General features: G+C 46.7%; 1 protein-coding gene across 1 annotated transcript; it reads right to left on the bottom strand.

The window, feature by feature from the left end:
• Positions 1–397: 397 nt before the first annotated feature.
• Positions 398–2,871, bottom strand: LOC118012862 (peroxisomal biogenesis factor 19-like). Its single transcript, XM_035008397.1, has 2 exons — positions 2,817–2,871; positions 398–864 (listed from the first exon to the last, which is right to left on the bottom strand). Exons 1-2 carry the CDS (start codon positions 2,869–2,871, stop codon positions 398–400), a joined length of 522 nt encoding a protein of 173 aa, XP_034864288.1.
• Positions 2,872–23,547: the final 20,676 nt, after the last annotated feature.

Genomic DNA, 23,547 nt, shown 5'->3' with positions numbered 1-23,547 from the left:
GTAGTGCTGTTCTCATTCCCCTCTTTTAGATCAGGTCATACTGGAGAGATTTTTTTTTTTTTTTTTGAACATCAGTGTGGCCATATGTAACATCATTTGGGAGGGAAGAAAGTGCATGCCCCACAAGGGATGCCTTCCTCCACCTGGAAGGTAGCTGGGCCTTCGCTAGTAGCAGAAACCACATGGATAGGGCTCACAGAAATGGCCTGCACAGTAGGCCATATTTCTAGAAAGATAGAGTAAAAGACTCAGCTGGTATGGCACAATCTCACTAGGATGACAGAGGGCAGTGGGCAGACTGATCTTGCAGATGACACTCCTGCCTCAGTTCCCAGTGGTTCTGCTGACTCCAGATGCTCCCCGTGGCTGGGAATCAGGGATAGACATGTGTTGTGCTTCACATGATCAGACACTGTTCGCCATTTGCACCTGCTGGGCCCGACACATTGAGGGCATCCAGGTCAAAGTTGAGGCCAGGAGGCTTCTCTCCAGCCAGTTCTTTTGGAGGATGGCCCAAATCCTGTAGCTGCTGCATAAGATCCAGCACTAACTCAAAACGAGCCTTCTGAGTGGCCTCACTGTCTGTGGGGGTCTCTGCCTCAAACTGCTCACATATATTGTCCATGACACTATGTTGTTCCTGATATTTTTCAAAATGCTCTGGAGGAAGAGACTCCCGGTGACTCTGCAAACATTCTGGATACTTTTCAGTAATCTCCTTCAGTGATGGGTACAGCACATCCTTGGACAGGAGGTTCTGCATGATGCTCTGCATAATGGGGAAGATGTTCCCTTCCCCATCCCCTTCATCCATGCCCAGCCCTTCCATGGCCTTGGTCAATTCATATTGGAGAGATTTAAACGCTTTGGAAATGAAGTGACTTCCTCAAGTATCGGTAGCTAGGAAGAGCTGGGCTTTGAACCCTGGGATCCCAGCTCCAGAGTTCTCAGTGTAACGGCTTATCCTAGGATGCCTTCTGTGGGAGTCAGTGGAAGGGCAGTGTAGGTAGGATATCGAGAGGCTTCCTTTTCCCCTGTGCTAGTGATTCTTTTTTTTTATATGAACTATTCTTTTTTTTAATTATAGATTATATTTATTTATTTGACACACAGAGAGAGATAGTGAGAGAAAGAGCACAGAGAGGGAGAAGCAGGCTCCCTGCTGAGCAAGGAGCCCAATGTGGGACTTGATCCCAGGACCCCGGGATCATGACCTGAGCCGAAGGCAGCCGCCCAACCGACTGAGCCACCGAGGCGTCCCTGTGCTCGTGATTCTTAAGCTCCAGCGAACATCAGAATGACATGAAGGGCAAACTAAAGATGCAGATCCCGGGACCTCACACCCAGGCCATCCTGATGTGGTTGTGTTTAGGGCATGAGGCTCTACACCAGCCCTCGGGGAAGCTTTTACAGAGAGCGGTGGTATTAAATCAGACTTACAATCATTCAGGTGGTTTTCTGAATCTCAGCTTTTCAGGAAATACTGTGTGAAGAGCTTACCATAATTTCACGATGTTGTCTCAATAAAAAAAAAGTAATGCAAAGGCTTTTGGGCCGGGGATGCCAAGCGTCTCCTAAAGGAGACCCCGTCTGTATGAGTCCATTCCTAGTCTATCTCCAGATAAGGGCAGGGCGATTGCACGTGGCTGTCTCCCATCGCCTTAAATACTTGGACTTGTACCTTCCCCTCCCCACCTTCAACCCTTGCTCCTTATGACATTGTCCTCCTTGCTGCCTCAGACATTACCCAGGCCCCAAATGTCAAGCACCTGGAATTCGCCTTCCTTCCATGAATGCAGCCAATCTCCAAGTTCTTAAAATTCTTTGGTCATTACGTTTCTCCTGTTGCTCCCCTCCTCTTCCTGGCCACCTTGGCTCTCGTATAGGTCAAGTCTTCACCCCCCGGGGGGCAGCCTCCTCTAGTAACCTTCTACATGGTCTGTCAGACTCAACTCCTTGTCCTCCGATGTGCCCAGCCAAAGAAATCTGAAAGTGCCACTTTATTTCCTTTGTGGATCTACGGATTCACCCATAAGTATTTACTGGGCGCTACACCGTGTCATGTGCAGTCCCGTAGAGACAAAGATGACTATGACCCCAGTAGGTCCCGTTCTTCCTCAGTGGTGTCCAACTCAGCCTCTGCCCCCCACCTCATCCCTGCATTGCTCTACACAACCTCTCAGCTCTGTCCCCACTCGTTCATTACCAGCTCTGTGGCTTTGTCACGTTCCACGTGACCTGAGACATCTCTTCTGTCATCCACTTATCCAACTCCTATTTATCCCTCAGAACCCTGGTCAAGTCTTCTTTCTGCAGTGAATGCTTCCCTAACCATCCACTCCAGGATGATCTCTCTCATCCTATCATCTTTACAATATTCAAAGTCTTCGTTATTTTTAGAACTGCTACTTAACATACACATATGGATTCATTTTTATGCATGTCTGGTAGGGAATAAAAGGTTGCAATCTGGAACAGTTTATTATAAAGGATTTAGTCACTCTGGGCAGCATGATGGATGCAGACACAAACTAGACAGTCTGCCAATTGTAGTTTTAAATTCCTGTGGATGGACCTTTTCAAGCCCAGATCTGCAGGCTGTGTGCCTGGCTTACCCACTTGGACCAAGCGTTGCCGCTCAGAAGGGCCCAAACCCACAGAGGCCCCGGTTAGTTATCTGTGTCTGGCAATAATTCCAAGAATTTCTGGATTTGTCCTCCTGTGATTCTTCCCAGAGTCCTCTGTCAGCTAAAGGGAAAGAGGAATACTTTAGCAATGGCTCGTGTTTATTGAGTGCTGAGCATCGTGTGACGTACTTTGCAGGTATAGTCTTGTTCGACCCTCGGGGGCGCCACAAAAGTTTGGGACCATCACCTCCGTTTTCCATGAGAAGAAACCCAGGCTAAGGGAGGTTCAGGGATTTGCACGGCATGGTCACAGCTGCAGTCAGGGAAATTCAGTCCTGTCAGTTTTTATTCTTAATTTGTAATGCTTCTAGGCAATCTGGGGTTGGGTATAAAAAATATGAAGGGCACCCAAGTCTTTCCAATTTCTACATGAATCCTGGGACTTAGAGCCTTTGTCATCTGCAGTGCTCTGTATTAAAATGAGGATTATTTTAGCAATGACATGGTTCCAGTTGAAAAGATGTTTTGTCATATTCAGTCAGAGAAGATTTAAAATGATTGCTGCTTGGTCGTAAGCCCGGCTCTGGATGACCGAGAGGGTAGCGGGTAAAAGGGCACCTGAGTTAGTTACTGTGTTTTCTAGGAAAACTGAGGGATGAAAGGATCCCTGGGACATTTCACTCTGGAAATGAACATACCTGTTGGTTCTATTTCAAGGCTGATAATGAAATCTTTTCTTTTGGGGACCCGCTCCTTGTCCCGTGTAGTTTTCCCTAGCTCGGGTGGTCTGGAACACCTGATGCTGGAAACACTTGCTGTTTCGGATTCCCCACCGGCAGTGAAGGAGGAGGACCATCTCCTAGTCTTCTGGAGAACAGAGTCGCGTACCTTAGGAAGGTGCGATTTGTACCCATGACCACATATGCAGATTTTCATGGTTTTTAAGTGTCTATTTGAAGAGGCAAACTTGATGGGGGAGTGATTGCAGCATTCGAAAAATGTGCTTTTGTTGTGTTTTATAAAAATCCCGATTTTGAGAGGCGTGCAGCAGAGATGAAGTGACCTCACATTTTGGTCCAGAACGAGAGGCAGAAAAGAAAGATGCTCTTGATGATTCTGAATATTACTGAGTCTTCTCTTTGGAGTCAGTTGTAATTTTTGTGTCAGTTCTTATTAAAGTAATAGCAGACACTTTGATAATGAAACTTCATTAAAGGCGGACGGGTCCCTGAGCGAATCTCGAGCACTAAGAATAATAATAAAAAAAATGCTTCATTGAACCTGTTTTTAAGGTCTCCGATGTTTTAATTCCCCCAGTCTCTCAGAATTTCAGCTGCTCCCAGGAGAATGCCTCACATTTACAATTTTTCTTAATCATGTGAAATGCCAAATCACTTTTACTCTTTTTACTTTTTAACATTGAATAAGCCTTATTCTTCTTGTGTTTTCCCAGTCAAGATACTTACAATTATGTTGGAAAAATGTAATTTTGGTTCTGTTTCTTTCAGAGTTTGCTCATGTGAAAAAAGCATTTTTAGAAAAGATTTCATGGGCGGTCACATGGGTTTCTTCAGTCCCTCAGAAGATCAAAGCAGAATGGAATAGAACACTATTCCTCTCCTGGTCCTTTGCTTCCTTCTTGCTGACTGTTCAGTACGGGGATACTATTTTGGAATCTCGGGCATGAGGTCTGTGCCAATCAAGAATTACATTTATTTGCTAGTAGAGATCTAGCTACACTGCTTCAACATGTAAGGGTCTAATTCTCTCAAATAAAAGCACAAAGACAGGCCAGTCTTTGCTTAGTAAGGAACTCCACGGTGTCCTCAGGAAACCAGGTTCATTCTGTCTTTCTGCTCCCCACCCTTAGCTGGTGACATCTATGGTTAAGGACTCCTCATGGACCAAGGCGGCTGCTGGAGCTCGTCATTAAATGTGAGTTCTTATCAGGAAAGAGGAGGGAGGACTTCTTGAAAAACTCATATAATAACTTCTACTTTATCCTGTTGGTCACCTGTAGGTGATATGTCATGTCATGTCATTTTTCATCTAGGCACAGTGCCCAAGATTTTCGTAGTAAGGAATAAAGAAAGAATGGATTACCACCAGCAGTCCCTAGAACAAGGTTTGTGTTTTAGTCTGGCAATTATCTAGTTGGGCTAGATTATGCTGCAGCAACAAATTAACCCTCAGATTTGGTGACTTGATGTAACAAAGACCTCGCACAAAGCCTGGTGGAAGCCCAGTGGCTCTGAGGTGTCCCTCCTGTGTGTGTGAGGACTGCTTCCTTTCATGGCCCCTTTTCCTCAGCATGTGGCTTCTGGGATGCTGAGGTAAGGAAAGATAAAACAGGGGGTTCTGCCCCCACATGTAAGTGACACACGTCACTTCTGCTTATGGTCCTTGGGCCAAAACTAGTCATACAGCCCCTTCCACTTGCAAGTGGGCTAGGAGGTACCATCTTCCTTATGGCGATGAAATCTGTGTCCATGCAAGTCAGTCCTATTCCCAAACTAAGCCAATCCGATTCAGCAGGTCCTAGAACAAAGTAACAGCCTGGATTTCTGCAGCGGTGTATCAAGTGGTTACTATGATCCAAAGCATGGTGTCCAACGCTCTGGGTACAGATCTGAAAAAGACAGGAATTCCCTTTCAATGAACTTATTGACTAATAAAGAAGACATAAGCACACCTGGAGAATAATAATGGCAAAAATAAAAGTAAAAATTGGGTGCTCTGGAAATTGAAAGTTGGGAGGATTTCTAGTTTGTTGCCCAGGGAAAGTTTTTTGGAGGAGGTGATATGCAAATGAGTCCTTGAAAGATTAGTGGAATCAAGCTGGGTGAGGTGGTCCAATCACTAGTGTCTCCCTCAAGGAGTTTTCTGAATCAGTAGGAATGCCAGGTTATAATTACAAGGCTACCAGTGTCTAGCTATGCGGTCTTAGGCAAGTTTCCCCCCCTCTAAGCTGAAAGAGTTGGATAAAATGGTCTCTTTTGGCTCTTTTACCTCAAAGAACTCTAATGTGATTCTCCATTTTGTAAAAAAGATTATTATTTATTTATTTATTTATTTATTTATTTATTTATTTTTGCGTAATCTCTACACCCAACATGGGGCTCGAACTCATGACCACGAGATCAAGGGTTGTATGTTCCACTGACTGAGCCACCCAGGCGCCCCGTGATTCTCCAATTTTTAAACCAAAATTCCAAAAGCCTAATGATGTGGCCATAGCACGTAGAGATAATAAAGCCTTTCAAACAGAAGCATAGTCAATGCTCATGGAAATATACTTGCAAAAGAGAGAAAAAAATAGAAAGAAGAAAAATCTAACTATCAGGCAATATTTACTTTTGTTCTCTCATTTTATTGCCTTTTCTTCTGGCAGTTTTCATGCACAGGTTTAAAGATCTGGTTTTGCTTCTTTTTCTTTTGAACAAAGTCGCCAAGTAGAGTGTGAGATGTATTAGAGCATTTTTCTCTCTTTAGTAGACTACCATGAATATTTTCTTTCTTTTTCTTTTATTTATTTGAGAGAGAGAAACAGCATGAGAGGGGAGAGGGTCAGAGGGAGAAGCAGGCTCCCTGCTGAGCCAGAAGCCCAATGTGGGACTTGATCCCAGGACTCCGGGATCATGACCTGAGCTGAAGGCAGTCGCTTAACCAACTGAGCCATCCAGGCACCCTGCCACGAGCATTTTCTTCTAGGTTATTTCAAACTCTTTAGGCGCATGAGCAAATATGATAACTGTGATATTCAGATCCATTGCCTCCTTCTGATGAGCTATTTAAAGGCCAAGTTTCCCTCACATACCAGTGAAGTTTGGTAGAAATGAAATAATATCGTAGGAACTTGAATCTTGAGAGAGAAGGCATCAGGTTGCTTTTATTATAGTTTGGTCATTAAAAAATTAGAGTTTCAAGCTGTTGGACACTGACCACATGTCTGCAACTTTAACACGTGCTTTGGATAGATTATTGACTCATTGCTCCAGCAACTGATATTATTTTGCAGATGAGCAAACTGAAACTGAGCTTATGTAACTTGCCTAAGGTCTCATAACTAGAGAGTGGCTGAGCCAGGATCCACATTTCATTTCTGTGCTTTGTAAGTCTGCGTAACTACCGTGTGGTATTGTCTGTCTACATGGCAAATAACAGAAACCAAACTGAGGCTCATGTATGCAAAAAGTCCGGATGTAACTAAAGCCCAGACAGTTCTTGCTTCAGGTAGGGCAGGATCCAGGTGTCCACCGAGGTTCCCTCTTGTCTACCTTGCTCTTGCTCTGTGTTACCTTCACCTATAGTCAGGCTCTCTGGACGGCAGCCTCCTGTGGCTCTCACAGAGGGTAACTTCAGTGCCAACACAATTTTCTTTTCCAGAATGTCCAGTGGAAGTTCAGCAGTAGGGTCTCATTGGCTTGTTTTTCCCACATGGCTATCCCTGACCCAATCACAGTTGTAGGGGTGGAAATATCTGGTCGCTCAAGTCTCAGTCACAGTGGGTGGGGGAGGGGGTGATAGATTTCAGTCCTGTCCGAATTTCATGGACTGAGAGGGGTTGGTGTTCTCCAAAGGAAAACTAGGGCACTTTTATCAAAAGAAGGTAAAATGGGTGCTGGGCAGGCAAAACCAAGTGCTGTCCTCCACACTTGGCCCCTCAAGGAGTTATTTTCTCCCCACTCTGCCTCCAAAAGAGCAAACACTTTGCCATGTGGTGTTACCTCCCAAGAACACTTCACTTATGTCTTAGGAAAATAAATACACAGCCAATTTGCAGATTATACCTTCCTTAGTTCTGCTATAAATTATATGACTTGTTCTTGGCAAAGCTTGAGGTTGAAGCTGGCTTTTTCTCCCCCCACCCCCACCTCCATCACCAATTCGAAGAATGAGTGCCATTCACTGGAGTTGTGTGTCCAGGCATGAATTTGCCCATCTGAGGGAGATAGCTAAATTTATGGGAAGAATTGCACCTTTGCAGATAGTTTCAAGCATCAGTGACAGGGTGAGGAGCCTAAAGGCAAGCAGGAGATATTTTTCCTACTGAAACTGGGCCAAACCTTCATTTACAGTATTTATAAAATGTGTGAATCTGGAGGAAACCCATTATGGTCACCTTAGCCACATTAAAATTCCCAATTTTTTTCAGCATGTCCCAGGTGGTTTGAGAAGGGCGTAATGTATAGAATTCTAGCCGCAGGAAAAGACAAAACCAGAAATCCAAAAGTCTGGTTTCTAGGCTCCTCTTGGACTCTTATCAGCAGGATGGTGTCAGACTGGTCCCTTTGTGTCCCTCACTCTTGATTTCCTCCTCTGTAAATGTAGGGTTTATATGGGTTGTTAAAGACTGGGGGACCCAGGCAGTCCCAGGTCAGATATCCATTAGAAACACAATTCACAGGCAGCTGGAACTGTTCCCGAGGCTCAGACAGTCCTTTCCAAATGGTTATTCCAAATCTTTTGGCAGTTTCTATTCCTGGCTATAGTTTGCCTTTTTGGCACCATACCCTTCTCTACCTAAGTGTCCTGTGGGGACAGCTTGGCCTTACCAATAAGGAAATCTGGTTGATTTTATTTTAAGAACTTTTAGGTTTCAAGATTTCACTTGGTAGAACTGAAGGCATCTCAATGTTTAGAAATTCCTGATTCAAATAGTTCATTAAGACGTCCATGGTATTAGGACTCTAGAATGCTCTGTCAAGGATGCTGGTGATTATTTAGTTTTTAGCGGGGCCACTATCCTGATACTTTATGATTTGGGGAGCAACGCCTGCCAGGCTTTCCTGCTATGTCATAAAATCAAGTATTTTTAAAAACCTCGTCTGTTAGGAATTTGAATGTGAGGTTCTCATATATATTCATTCATTCACCATTTGTTGAGTGCGTATTATCCACCAGGTGCCATGAGAGAAATTTACTGACACACATTTAAATAAATGGCTCTGGCAGGCAAAGACTCTTTTTAAAGAAGAGGAGGCATAACTGGGAACTAATTTTTTTAAAGGCTGATCCAGTAAAATACAATGCTGCCTATCAGTCCTAACTTTCCTGTTTCTTACAGCCTTTTATACTTAAATTATTTTTTATATTGAGATATAATTCATGTAACATAAAAGTCACGCTTTTTAATGTGTGTATGTTAGCGGTTTTTAGTATATTCACTATGTTATACAATCATCACTGCTGTCTCATTCCAGAACATTCCACCACCCTAAAAAGAAACCCATATCCATTAACAGTCAGTTCTGATCCCCGTTCTCTTACCCCCTGTCAACCCTTGGTCTACTTATTTTCTCTACGGATTTGCCTATTCTGGACATTTCATGTAACGAAATCATATGGAATGGGGCCTGTTGTGTGTGGCTTCTTTCACTCAACAGAATGCGTTTATGGTCCATCCATCCACAGTGTAGCGTGAATCAGACCTCATCTCCTTACATTGCCAAGTGGTGTTCTGTTGCATGGATGGACCACGTCTTCCTCATCCACTCACCATCTGATGGGCATTTGGGTTATTTATACTTTTTAGTTTTTTTTTTTTAAAGATTTTATTTATTTATTTATTTGAGAGAGAGAGCACAAGCAGGGGGAGCGGCAGGTAGAGGCAGAGGGAGAAGTAGGCTCCCTGCTGAGTTGGGAGCCCAGTGCTGGGCTCGATCCCAGGACCCTGGGATCATGACCTGAGCCGAAGGCAGATGCTTAACTGACTGAGCCACCTAGGCGCCCCTATACTTTTTGGTTATTATCAACAATGGCTGCTATGAACTTTTGTGCACAACTTTTTGTGTCAACTCTTTTGGGTCTACATCTAGGAGGGCACTATTGGGTTATGCGGGGATTCTGTTTCCCTTCTTAAGGAACTGCCGGACCATTTTCCCGAGGTGGGTGCACTCGGATGTTCCCTAACCATCCCGGGAGTTAGTTTTCTTCCCAGTTTACTGGTGAGGATGCTAAGGCCATGAACTGACAAATGCTTCCTCAGGGTCCCAGTGTCGGGTTTACATGTGTAGTGGGCTTCCACTGAGCCGCCCTTCAGTCCCCGGCGTTGTTCCCAAGGAGGGTACACAGAGGACTCAAATACTTTGTCTGTGAGGTGTTGACGCTCGAGTCTGTGAGACTTCTGCTGGAATCCTTAAAAATGGTCTTGAAGACACTGCCGGCCATATGAGCTGGTTCACATGGAACCCGCACAGAATCAAAGGACGGACTGAAACGAATATCCCTCCATTCTGGATGTGTTTCGGGTGATGTTCCTTCATTTTAGATCCAGCTTCCTAGTCTCCATGCTCCACTATCAATTCATGTTTTATTCTCTTACTGGAGAAAATGTGTGAGCATCTGGCATTTGCAGTGTGTCTGAAATGAATGATCTTATGGTGAAATCATGACATCGTGGGAGTTTGAGACTAAGTGTATAACTTCAGTTGAGAAAGAATAACAAACCTGCACGTATCTATTATTCTTCCCCCTTTCCAGCGCTGGTGTGTGTGTGTGTTACCGTGTCTCTGACCACAGTCCCGTGTGATGAGTCAGGCGAGTGCACACTCTTCTCATTCCAGGGACGGTAACCGAACCTCAGGGAGGTGGAGTGATCTGCTCTGGGTCACATGGGAGAACCAGAAGAAGCCTCTTCCCAAATACTCCCCCTTGGACTGGTGCCAGGACGGCCCAGAGTTTCCATGGAGGCACGAGGAAATGAGACAAGGAAGGGCAAGGTAGTGAGGTTTTCACATCACTAAATTTATTCCATTTTAAGAACTGTCTTTTATTCTAAAATTAAGTACCTCTTATTGTGATGTTGGTAAACTCTCTCTTTTCGTTTTTACTATTCCATGAAATCTGCCTGAGCGGGGTCCGGCCGGCATCCAGCCTTCCTGATTAATCGCGTTGCTCTTTTCTCCCCTGAGCACCTCGTCCTGGGTAAAGTAGGAAAGACACCCTTTTACACATCTGGCCATTTTCCCCACGTGCGGGTGTCCCATGCAATTTTGGTATCTGGCCTCCTGGTTTTTGGCTGCATTTCAGAGATTCACAGACTGGTGGGCTCACCGCACAGGCAGAAATGACTTGTTCGGTCTTCTGGTTTCCAATTGTGAGTAAATACGTCTTGCTGTTGGATTCGCTAGTTATCGTGATTTTTTGGGGGGGTGGGGTGGGGGGAAGAGGTTGGACCTGATGTTTCTAGCAAACTGCCATTGACTATATTTGAAAGGCTGAAGCAATTACTCACTTTCTGCCTGATGCTCCATCCGGTAGAAAGCAAGACTCACCCCAGACAGGTTAATTAACTTGCCCATATCACATACCAGTGAGAGGAACTGGAAGTGGAGAGCCTTCTACTTCTAAATATTACTCATCAACTTTAAAACGTAATCGTGGGAATGACATGCAAGTTACCAACGGAAAAATCCACTCAACTCCCTGGAAACACTGAGCAGAAAGACGCGGCAGGATCAGAGCATTGTCGGGTCGCTGAGTGCTCGCTACCCCTCCCCTAAAGCAGCCTGCCCCCAGCCTTCTCGACCTCGCTCCCCTTGTTGCTTTTGCCTGCGGCCTTCAGGATCCCTTGAGAAGAATCAGTCTTCTCTAGAAAGTGGTGTTTCCTGTGCGTTCCAGCTACTTGTCATTCCATTCTCCTCTCTAGGTAGTGGTTCTCATCCCCATTTTACAGATGAAAAGCCCAATGCACAGAGAGCTTAAGAAACTGGCCCAAGGTCACACAGTGCTAGGGCCTGTACCCCAACCTGGCCCTTGGGCCTCAGAGGTCGTCCGTGAGTCCATGTGCCCTGCGGCCTCCTCTGGCTAAGAGGCTTTCCTCCTTTTACCTATGTACAGTGTATTTCCTTGCCTAAGCGAAGTTAGTCACCTAAACTGGACAATACACTGAAATTTTCCAGTGTACTTGGCTTTCGCTGGGGAGACCATTGCAAACGTCATGGAAAGACCATGGGCTCTGGGGTCAAAAAGCTGCACTCACCTGCTTCTGCAGACATTTCCTAGCCGCGTGACCTTGACTAGTCGGTGAGCTGTGAGAGCCTCAACTGACCCATTTGTACGTTTGAGATAAGAACGCCGCGATGTGTCCTGCCAAGGAGTCAGGCTGAGAGTGTGAGCGCAGGCTCAGGAAGAGGACGGCCTCCGGCACGCTCTCCGTGACCAGCAGGTGCATGCCCATTTGCCTCCTTCCTTCCCCGCTTCCCCCTCCTCCTTCCCCCTACTGAAATCCTCACGTAGGCTTGGTGTTTTCTCCCGACTCCCCCCACCTGCTCCTTTGCTGGAAGAAGGCAAGGGCGCATCCCCCGAGAGATTGCATGGCACATACATTCAGAAAGGGTGCAAGCGTCAATGGAGTGTTTTCTCATGGGAAATTAGAAACGCCATCGGGGGGGGGCAGTCTACAGAACCCTGAATTGTCCCCCGTGAACGTTTGCACCAGAGGGAAGTGAGAAATGGAGATGAAAAGACAGGCGTGGAACACCAGCCACATTTCTCACATGTCATCGATTGATCAGGAGGAGGCCTGTGGGCTGGAGAGGCCACTCCCGAGGTGTGAGCTCACCATCCAGGGAGTCCAAGCTTGCCGGCTGCCTGACCACCCAGGGCCCTCCTCAGATAACCTGCGGGATTTACCAAACTCAACGAGATGCCCTTCCTTCTCTGCTTTTGTTTTGAGCAGGTGACTATGGATTATAATTCTTCCTGTCACTAAAATAGTTATCATCATAGGCAGAAATGGCCTCGTATGTTCGACACCTATCTATCCTTATGTCCCCTGGGCAAAAATGAGTATGTTTAACGAAAAAACAAAGGTGATGATGTAGAATGCCCAGCATTTAAAAAATTCTTTTATCCTTTCCCGTAAAGGATGAAGCAACAGTGTTAAAGACAATTTTGAAAAGAGGATTAAAAAAAATCAGCCACGGCTCTGTCAGCTTAAATTTCTATGATTATTTTTGCGTATTAGATTTTAATCTTTTCCTTCATCTACAGATGTTCTGCATGAGCGTAATCATGGTGTAGACATCATGAGCCTAGGATTTGCATCCGTGTTCTTTATAATTGTCATTTTAACAGCTTACGGGGGAGAGGGGAGTATAGGCTCCTCTTGAGAATGAAGAGAGTGGCTCTTGGACACAATGACAATGGTGTGACATCATTTGCTAACCCATGTCCCTATTGGTGATTCTTGCCAGTTTTGTGCAATTATAGATGATGCTGTTGAGTGGCTGAGAATAGCTTATAGCTACTAGACACAGAGACCTGAGTATAGTATCTTCAACACAGGAAAAGAAAAAGGCAAAGCCAAAGGTAGGCTGCTCAGAGCTGGTCTGTTGTAAGAATATGTCAGTGGCCTGGGCGCCTGGGTGGCTCAGTCGTTAAGCGTCTGCCTTTGGCTCAGGTCATGATCCCAGGGTCCTGGGATCGAGCCACGCATCGGGCTCCCTGCTCTGCGGGAGGCCTGCTTCTCCCTCTCCCACTCCCCCTGCTTGTGTTCCCTCTCTCGCTGTCTCTCTCTCTCTGTCAAATAAATAAATAAATATTTAAAAAAAAAAGAATATGTCAGTGGCCTGGGCTTTGCTCTGTTTTTCTGCTTTGCCATCCTTCCTGCATGGCTTCCAAGCTCAAAGTAACAAGATGGCTGGTAAATTGTCGCCCTAGGATCTGAATTCCAGGTGAGAAGTGGGAAGACGAGAGCTAGACACTTGACCACTTCTGCTGCCTATTCTGGTTTTCTTTCATTTTTTTTTTTTAAGATTTTATTTATTTATTTGAGAGAGAGAGCAAGCACACACAAGTAGGGGGAGGGGCAGAGGAAGAAGCAGGCTTCCCACCGAGCAGGGACCCCGATGCGGGACTTGATCCCAGTACCCTGGGATCATGACCTGAGCTGAAGGCAGATGCTTAACCGACTGAGCCACCCAGGCGCCCCTGTCCATTCCATTTTAAAGAGCCTCCCCAAAAGTTCAGTGTCAGAGCCCCTCAGCTGCGTGACTGGGGGCAAATTCGACAGACTCTCTGAGGCTCGTTTCCTCATCTGTGAGCCGACAGCTCCCACCTCCCCGTGTGCGTGGGAAAGAACTCTGCAAACCCAAACCTGGCACGAAGATGCAAGTATTGCATGAGAGTAGCGCTTGCAGCCCATTGCGGGTTGCATTAACTCTGTGTTCCTGCTGCAGAAGATCACGGCCCGAGAATGCAGAACCACCCCCTCTCTCCATCCCGAAGGGCTGCTGGGAAGGACAGAAAGCAGAACTGGACCCTGTTTGGTTCAAGTCAAAGGGAAGTTCAGGAACGACGAGATTCTGGACGGCGCTGGGAGCGATCAAGTCCGTTACCCTTCATGGCTCTGCTGTCTGGGAGGGAGACATCGTGTTGCGAAAACGGGCCACCGCTAAACTCAGGCTGGAAAATCCTAATGCAGGCAGTTCCTCAAAAACTCACGGGCCTCCAGGCCAGTTGACCCCCACCCCCATGCCGTGGGTGGAGTGGTCTAGAGCTCAGTAATCAAAATAGTAAATCCCATGAGAATTGAGGCCAGGGACCCTATCTGCTTACCTCTGCATTCCAGTGCCTCCCACCCGGAGGTCCCTGAGCAAAGACCTATTTATTAATTCTAGCCCCTGAAGACCAGCCTCACGTGTGTCCTCGGTGGCTGTTTGCACTGCTCAGCTCAGCATCGGCGACTGGAGTGGAGGAGGACTGCCCCGGTTTGAAGCATATTTTTGAACAAAAGTAGTTACCCTGGTAATTATAGGTAACCTCCTGAGCACTTACTCTGTGTGGGAGCTTAGCTCTCAACATGATTTTGCTCATTTAATCCTCCCCACAGTGGTGGGTATTATAGAATGCTCATTCTACAGAAGAAGAGACAGAAGCTCAGAGAGGGTGAGTAATTTGCCCAAGGTCACAGAGCTAGGGAAAAGGAGAAACTGGCTCAGAGTCACTAAATCTGGACATAAATTTCTCCTGGAAAATCACCGTGAAATCCTGCAAATGGATCGTTAAGCGTTGCTCAGGGACCTTTATTTCACCTAATTCACTGATTCATAAATGGCCCACTGTAGGCAAATGGTTTAGTGTCTTTAATTCTTGGTTTCCTCCTCTGAAGAAAAGGAAAATAACGCCGACCACCTCCTAGGGTTTCTGTGAGGATGAAGTGAGGTGGGTGCATACGCAGAGCTTGGTACACAGTAAATGTTCAGTATACCTCAGCCATCATTATTACTGCTAGTTTTGTTAATTTGACGAGTAGTTCTTCATTTGTGATGTACATCACAATCATCCGTGAACGGTTCCTTTTCAAAATGTAGAAGTCTGGGTCCCGAGTGGGGTATTTTGAAAAAGTTCTCCGAGTGATTCTGATTCATTTTCTTGCATGAGAATCACTGCTGAGTGTGGCTCAATATCATTAAGGGACTATTTTGTTCATGACACCATGCTATGTGCTAAGATGCCTCCTAAAAGCAAAGGTTGTGTAAAATGAGTTCATTTCCATAGGAGATGAGAGGTGGGGGCAGTCAGGAAGGCCTCATGGAGATGGCCGCAACTGGGCTGGGCTCGAAGGCTCGGCAGGGTCAGCTTGCTAAGGATGGTATCAGGGTGGTGAGTGAAGACAAGGAGCAGAGGATGTCCGTGGTGACACTTGTGGCCGGAACATGACGTTTGCTTTGGGGGGACTTGGGAGATGAGGCCAGGTGGTTGGGTGGAGTCAGAGAGCAGAGGGGCTTGGACTCCTGACCAAGTGGGTTTGTACTACATTTGGAGGAGCATGACCAGCCACTGAGTGGTTTCAAGCCAGAGAGCCAAATGGTCAGAACTCTTCCCTCAGCAGATAAATCTGGTGCCCTAACAAATGAGAAAGTGGAGAACCTGCAGACAAGAAACACATGAGGCCAGAACCATCTACTGCATCAGCTAGGTCTCAGAATAAGAGCTTGGACCAGGAAGGACACCGATGGTCAGTCAGGGTGAAGGGACAATTACACAACCTGGAGACTAATTGTTCGGTGGGGGAGGGGTGGTGAAGGGAAGAAGAAGTGAAGATGATTTTAAGATTTGAGCCTGGGTGATGGGAAGAGCTGTGCTGTGACCAGAGAAAGGGAAGTTGGGGTATGAGCTGGGTTGGGGGAGGTAACGTGATGAGTTGATGTGCTGAGTTTGAATGCCCAGGAAGTAGATGCACACGTTTAGGAGTTCGGTGGAAACATGCAGTTCCAAGGGAAGAGTAGAGCTACACATAAACAAATAAACAAAAACAACACTATGGGGATGTTGCCTGGGGTCTCAGCAGTGGATGAACTTTAAGGGAGAGAGAGTAGAGCAGGGATGCTTAGCCTGGGGTCTGTGGATGGGCTTCTTGGATGGGGAGATGCCTGTGAACCCCTCAGCATTTTGAGGAGAACATTATGCGTGTGAAAGAGTCCACAATTTCACTGGCTTATTTACACTAAACAAGATTAAGAACCACTGCTATATATAGAAAGAGGTGAACTGAGATGGTGCTCATGGAAGTTTTATGTAATGGGTACTGAGGAAAAAAGAGCCCAGCCAATCTCTGCATCCCCAGCTGCCATAGCTCAGACCCTGTGCTGGTCATCCTCACCATGGCAGACTTTTCCGTCAGGGTTGTCTCAGAAATGTTTCTTCTGCCAAGACAGTTCAATGGGGAAAGAATCATCTTTTTAGCACATGGTCCTGAGAAACTGGATATCCACATGTAAAAAAATGAGTCTGGACCCCTACCTCACACTATATACAAAGTTAACTCAAAATTGGTTAAAGATGGGGGTGCCTGGGTGGCTCAGTCAGTGAAGCATCCGATTCTTGATTTCAGCTCAGGTCATGATCTCGGGGTCGTGAGATCAAGCCCCACATCATGCTCCACACTCAGCATGGAGTCTGCTCAAGATTCTCTCTCTCCCTCTCCCTCTGCCCCTTCCCCCACTCACACACCCTCTCTAAATAAATAAATAAAATCTTTAAAAAATTGGTTAAAGATCTAAATATAAAAGTAAAATGATAAAACTCTCAAACACTTTTAAGATGTAGATCTTTGTGACTTTGGATTAGGCAATGATTTCCTAGATGTGGCACATAAAGCACAAAAAACCAAAGAGTGAACTGGATTTCATCCAACTTTAAGTCTTGTGCTTCAAGGACACTATCAAGAAAGCAAAAACACAACCCATTGGATAGTAGAAAATATTTGCAAATCATATATCTAAAAAGGTTCTACTATGCAGAATATATGAAGAATTCTTACAACTCAACAAGAGAAAGACAAATAACCCACATAAAAATGGTGGAAGGTTTGAATAAACGTTTCTCCAAATAAAATATAAAAATAGCCAAGAAGCATGTGAAAAAATGCTCAATATCATTAGTCATCAGGGGATTGCAAATCAAAACAAAATGAGATACCCCTTCATACCCACTAGGATGGCAATAATAAAAACAATAATAACAACAACAACAGACAATAGCATGCATGTGTTGGCAAGCATGTAAAGAAATTGGAGTCCTCATACATTGCAGGTGGGCACATTAAATGGTATGGCCATTTTGGAAAACTGGTTTGGCAGTTCCTGAGAAGGTTAAATATGGAGTTACCACATGACCCAACAATTCTACTTCTAGGTATATACACCAGAGAATTGAAAACAGATGTTCACCCAAAAGCTTGTACACAAACATTCATAGTGGCATCATTCATAATAGCCAAAAAGGAGGAACAATCTGAATGGCCATCAACTGATGAGTGGAGAAATAAAAAGTGGGATATCCATACCATGAAATATTATTCAGCTGTCAAGAGGAATGGAATACTGATACATGCTACCGTATGAATGAGCCCTGACAACATTAACATTATGCTAAGTGAAAGACACCACACACTAAAGACCACATGTATGATTCCATTTAAATGAAATATCTAGGTGCACCTGGTGGTACAGTCAGTTGAGCATCTGACTCTTGATTTTGGCTCAGGTCATGATCTCAGGGTCATGAGATCAAGCCCTGCATCCAGGCTCTGCTCTCAGTGGGGGGTCTGCTTGGGATTCTCTCTCCTTCTCCCTCTGCCCCTCTGCCCACACTCGTGCACACGCCCTCTCTCTTTCTCTAAATAAATAAATAAATAAATAAATAAAATATCTAGAATAGGCGAATTCATGGAAACAAAAAAGTAGACTAGTGATTGCCAGGACTTGGGGGAGGAAAGGAATGGGGAATGACGGCTAATGGGTAGGGGGTTTACTTGGGGTTGATGGAAATGTTCTGGAACTTAATAGTGCAGATAGTTGCACAGCCTTGTGAATATATTAAAAATCACTGGTGAATTTTATGGTACGTGAAATTGTATCTCAATTGAAGAATGCTCTTCTGCCTTCTCTAATTCTGATCGTCCTTCAACGGGGTGGAAATGATATCCATACTTCAAGAAGAAGGAACGAAGTCATGAACATGAACGAAGTCACAGAGATGGGAGACACAGGTGTCAGGGAGTGCTATACGTGGATGGAACACAGACGTGTGTACAGAGGAATCAGGGGATGGAGCTGAAAAGATCAGTTGGGATCAGAACGTCAAACCAGTCAGTCACTGAGTGATAAATATATATATATATTTATTTAAATATATATTTAAATTTAAATTTAAATTTTTAAACTTATATTAAAATTTAAAAGCACTACTTTGAGCGTTTGAACAGAATGAAGGGCTGGAAGCTCAGGTGCTCTGGAAACAGGTGATGGGGGTGCTCCTGGCTGTGAAGGGGTCCAGGGAAGCATTCTGAGGGAAGAGGAGGTTCAAGGTGAGAAGACTGAACTTCCAGGCCAGTGGTTTTGGGCTGAATGTGGAGGCAGCTGGGAGCCATTTAAAGGGTTGGGCCTGGAGGGAGATGGGCCAGAGCAAACCCATAGGAAGACTTAGCCAGTGGTCTCTTCAACTCACCACCCAAGGCTCTCTGGAGCGCCAGTCTTGCCCAGACACCTGAGCTGTATCCTTTGGATGCTCGGGACAGGGTCCACTGGAACTCCACGCCAGCCACGTCCAGAATCACACACTTGTGGTGGAGACCCCCACTTGAGGAAACTCTGCCCTAGTTCCCCGCTGCCAGGTGAGGCTGGCCTTGGAGTGGGGTCTGGGCTTAGATCCTGGGTTAGCCACTTACAAACTGTGGGACATAAGGCGAGAGTTCCTTAGCCTCTCGGAGCCCTTGAAGAAAGGCTCGTTTTAAAATGGCGGATGATACTACTTACCTGAACATTTAATACAGGCCTTTCACCGTCGTATCTCACTGGTATGAATTATTCAGGGGTTAGAGGCAATGAGGGGAGGAGGGATTTGAGGGCAAAAGGACCTTTAAAAATTTTGTTTTCGAGTGTCTTAAATTCTATACCCCATAGGAAGAAAACAAGGAAGAACACCATGACTCCTTGAGGGCTGACTATGCGCCAGGCCTTGCCTGGGCCGCCACATCCACTTGAACTTGAAGCCTGACCCATTTCACAGATGCTCCTGGCTTCTGTGGCCATCCCTCTTGCCTCCACATCAAAACTGAGTTTGGCGAGCATTGGCAAAGGGCTGGCCAGGGGCCAGGCTCTGGGAGGTTCTGGGGGGAGACACGGCTGTGGGTGACATATGGGCCTGGGCTCAGTGCGTGCCCCCTCTACCGAGGGACAAGGTCGGATGCTGCTATGGCATGTCCTGAGGGCTATGGCGACTCAAGGGGGAGAGGCTAGTTCCAACAGATAGAAAGGAGAAGAATTTAGGGGGCCAAATTTCCCATGCCAACTTCTATTATAAGCTCCTTAAAGGGGAAAGCTCCCCTTCCCACGTCAGAGCTGCTGAGAGGCGCCTGGGCCCCGTGGCTCCATGATGAACTCAGCTGACTCACTGACAAGTCCTGCAGCCCTCAGCTTCCTGGTGCCACCTGCATGCTGGTCCCCGAAACCCCTTCTTTGTGGCCAGGGCTTGTGAGGAAGTCTGCAGCAATTCTTACCTTTATTAAAAAGCAAACAAACATACCGTGGCAAGGAAATCTCGGTGAAAACAGCGAACACCTGCCTGCCTCCTTTAATCCCTTCATCCTGCTCCTCTGCACCCCGGAAGGGTTGTAAGCGCCTGGAAGTCATGGCTTCCTGGACAAGTCTGCTCCGTGGAGAGCTGGAGTTTGGCCTGTGGCCTGGGCTCCTGGCATTTATTTTGTCCTAGGATTGTCTGATTGGAAAGGAGGGTGGCCAAGCCAGTTGGGTTGAGCATGGGGCTTTGAAAAATTGGGAGCTTGGGAATGGAGCACGGAGCAGGCTCCTGGGTAGGAGAAGTCGCCTCTGTTAGCCATCGGGATGCAAGTCACCTGGACTGCCCCATTGTACTGGTTGCTATGGGCTCCCTTTATTAAAAAGAAGACCCCAGCAAAGTGGATGTTTGCTAAAGGAGCTTTTGTTTGGTGGGACAAAGTGCTTCTACCTTCGAACAGGAAAGGCGTCAGCTGTGGTTGGAGAAACCGTGGACGGTCTCCTTCGCAGAGAGCCACCTGCTGGCCCTTCGCTGTAGGCATGGCTCCTGGAGCTGCCTCCCTGGGGGCTGAGCTCTCTCCTGGTTCTTGGCTGGGGGAAATGGTCTCCTCAGCACAGGAGAAAGACTCCTCTCCACCACTGTGTACCAGGCGGCAGCCCACTTTGGTCTTCCTCATTGTGGCTTTTGGGGGCCCACAGGCCCTGCCCTGGGGCTTCCTGTCCGCCTCCTCCCTCATCCCAGTCCCACCGGCCCTGCTGCCCTCCCCAGGGCCTTTGCACTTCCTCCCCTCGGCTCAGGGTGCCTCTCTCTAGCATCTTCCCAGGCTGGCTCCTTCTAATGGCTCCTGGGTCAGCTCATATAAGTTTGCTTCTCTCAGAAAGGCCTTTCTGGACTCGTCCCTCTCAAGCAGTCCCTGAATCAAGGCATTCTGTATCACACTTCTTTGCTTCATTTTATTCATGGATGCTATTTCATGGTACCTAAAATGATCTCACTCATTCATGTCCTTTCCCCCTTGTGTGTCGTCTGTGTTAAGTCTCAGAGAGCAAGCCCTTGTCTGTCTGTTCCATCTCTGTTTCCCTGGCATCAAAAACCATGCCTGGCTTGTGTTGGGTGTCCAGTAAGTGTATGTGGAAAAACATGGATAGAATTGAAAGCACAAAACTGGGAAAGGTAGATGCTTTAGAGCCCAGATGGGTCTGTCTGTGGTTGTGCAGGATTCCTCCTCATTCCCTCTGTTTCTTTCCTGTTAAAAGTCTATCAAAGGGCCTCTTTCGGTGGCTAGCGTTCATTTTCCTCTGGGACTCCATCTTGGTTGCCAGGAATTTGGTTCTTTCCACTCTCCGACCCTGCTCTGTCCCTTTATTGGTTTCAGTCTGTCCCCACACTCTTTAATGGCTCGAGCAGGGCCTGTATGTATAGTTCCTCTTCCATCTTTGAGGAGCGACAGTTTTTAGACATTTCCAAATATCCAATGTAAGTGCACGCACATGCATGGAGTCTTTCTTCCCACTGACGTCTAGAAAAGATGAGCTTCAGCCACCAATTCAATACACTGTGAATGTCCAGAGATTTCTCCACATTCTTTGGGGGTTATTTTCTTGTAATCGCCCCTGGCTCCCAATCCCTGCTTTCTTAAGTTTGTGGCTCTGCTCTTACTGTTATTCTCTTCAGCATTTGACTCATCCTTGAAATGGACCCTGTCCTTGGGTTCCGCCAACACAAACACAAACAAACAAACAAGCGATCCCATTCATGCATGGGAATTTGGAGGGAAGATTGTAGAGCGGAATCCAGAGCAAGATGGAGGGGCGTTGAGTGCAACAGGATACAGCTATATATTGAGAATCGCTGTCTTGGGGTGCCTGGTGGTGCAGTTGGATAATACCTGACCCTTGGTTCCAGCTCAGGTCATGATCTCAAGGTCTTGAGATCAAACCCTGCATTGGGCTCCGGACTCCCCAGTTTGCCGGCCCCTCCTTCATCCACCTCTCTTTTTCTCACCCTTCCCTTCTTGGTTTCTCCCCACTAATTCCAGTTCTTGTGATGAGTTATGCAAGCAGTCCAACTCCACCCCAGCCTCTCTTCCCACATTCTGCATATCCCAACCCGTCAAGGTGCTCAGCAGATCCAGAGGGTTTCTTGTTTATAAAGAGCCCTTCTGCTTAGAAGGCAACTGTGGTTTAAATACCTTTTTCTCTCTTTTGCAAGTGAGTTCTCCCAGGGAAGGCCAGTGGGAACCTGATGGCCTGGGTGTCATTCAAAGGAACACCCCACAAAGTACTCTTCAGAGGCCGGCTCATTACCTACTTCCTGCTCTATTCTGAGAGGCTAACTGGCTTGAGGATCCCAAGGAGTGGCTGAAATCAAACCATCGAAGTTTCTAGAATAGCTTTATCTCCCTAGGCCAGCCGGGAGCCCCTGAGGTCCGTTTGCCCTCTTCCTGGGAGTGTTTTTTTGTTTTTTTCATCTTGGGTGAACCAGTAGTTTTTCATGAGCTTTTCTCAGCCCGGGACTTAATACAAAGAAACACGAAAGAATCTGCTGTGGCAGAGCTGGGCGGGTGGCAGAGATCGTTCCTGGCTTCTCAAGAGGACTGCTCTGAGCAGCGAGCCCAGGAATGAGAAGGAAATCGGAGAGGCATAGAGTGCGTGAGCTTGGCAGACTCTGAGGCAGCCCCTTCTCTGTAGCTGCGGGATTCCAAGCCCAGAGCAGCGAAGCAATGAACTTGCTCAAGGTCACACATCAAGGATATGTAATTTATGGTTCAGTCTGGGGAGGAAGCAGGAGTCTCCTTAGGCGGCCCTGGCTCCGGGACAGGCCCACTTAGGGGATGTCGAGGCTGCTGGAGGGAACCCCGCAGCTCTTTGAAACAAGGAAAAATGAGTCAATGGCTCGTTCTTTTTAGCTGTTGAAGCATCTGAGCTGTGGTTCTGTACTTGAGGTGGTAAGCGCTTTCAGTGAGGGGCTGGAAGGCGGCAGGAAGGATCCAGAAGATGGCCATTTGGTTCATTAGCCATCTGGGGGGAGGAAGAAGCAAAGGCAGGAGGTGGGTTCCTCCACAGTGATGAAATGAAGACGCATAGATGGGTCAATCCGCTGTCCTCTCCTTCCCGCCTGGACTGCAGTGCGAAGAGCATCCAGCTGAGTTTTTCTTCCACGGAACGGCTGCAATGTAAACTGGAATTGGAGGGAAACATTGTGGCATAGGATTTGTTTGTGCCAGACTCTGTGGTGACCAGTTTAACTCAGTTCAACAAGTAGTTCTCAGGCACCCAGGGTGTGTCGCGGGCAAAGCCAGGGGTGTTGTGGGGAAGAGGGAGAAAGGGCTTCCAGTCCCTTTATACCCAGGACCGGACAATCTATGGTGCTCCATAGAAACCTCAGTGATGGAGGGCACGGAGGGCAGACACAACAGAGGAGTAGAAGTGGAGGAGAGCAGACGTCTGCAAGAACCAGCCCAACCTGGCAGAGCAGAGAGGGTTTGTGGCCCACCTGCTGGCAGGCTGGGAGGGCTGGACTGTCTCTAGACAGAGTTTGGACTTGCTCTGAGGTCCAGGAAACCACAGGAGAGGCAAGGGGTGGTGCTTTTTTTTTAATGGAAATATAGTTGACACATGTTACATTAGTTTCAGGTGGATGACATAGTGATTGGACAACCCTGAACTATGCTGCGCTCACAAGTGTAGCTACCATCTGTCACCAAACAGTGATCATAATACCATCGACTCTACTCCCTACGCTCCACCTTTTCATCCTCATGACCTACTCATTCCATAACTGGAAGCCTATACCTCCCACTCCCCTTCACCCATTTTGCCCGTCCCCCCCACCCACTCTGGCAACCATCAGTTTGTTCTGTTTTGGCTCTGTTTTTGCTTTTTTGTGTTTGCTT

The sequence above is a fragment of the Mirounga leonina genome, unplaced genomic scaffold, assembly GCF_011800145.1.
Source record: "Mirounga leonina isolate KUSES-001 unplaced genomic scaffold, KU_Mleo_1.0 Mir_152, whole genome shotgun sequence".
Classification (NCBI taxonomy): Eukaryota; Metazoa; Chordata; class Mammalia; order Carnivora; family Phocidae; genus Mirounga; species Mirounga leonina.
The sequence above is the reverse complement of the archived record's forward strand: the minus strand, read 5'-3'. Positions and strand labels throughout refer to the sequence as shown.

Bases quoted from the DNA above. Each gene is read 5' to 3' on its own strand.
- LOC118012862 (XM_035008397.1), bottom strand. From the start codon at position 2,871: ATGGTCCCAAACTTTTGTGGCGCCCCCGAGGGTCGAACAAGACTATAC. The intron at 865-2,816 runs GTACGTCACACG...TCATTTCCAAAG, and splicing joins AACAAGACTATACCTGCAAA to CGTTTAAATCTCTCCAATAT.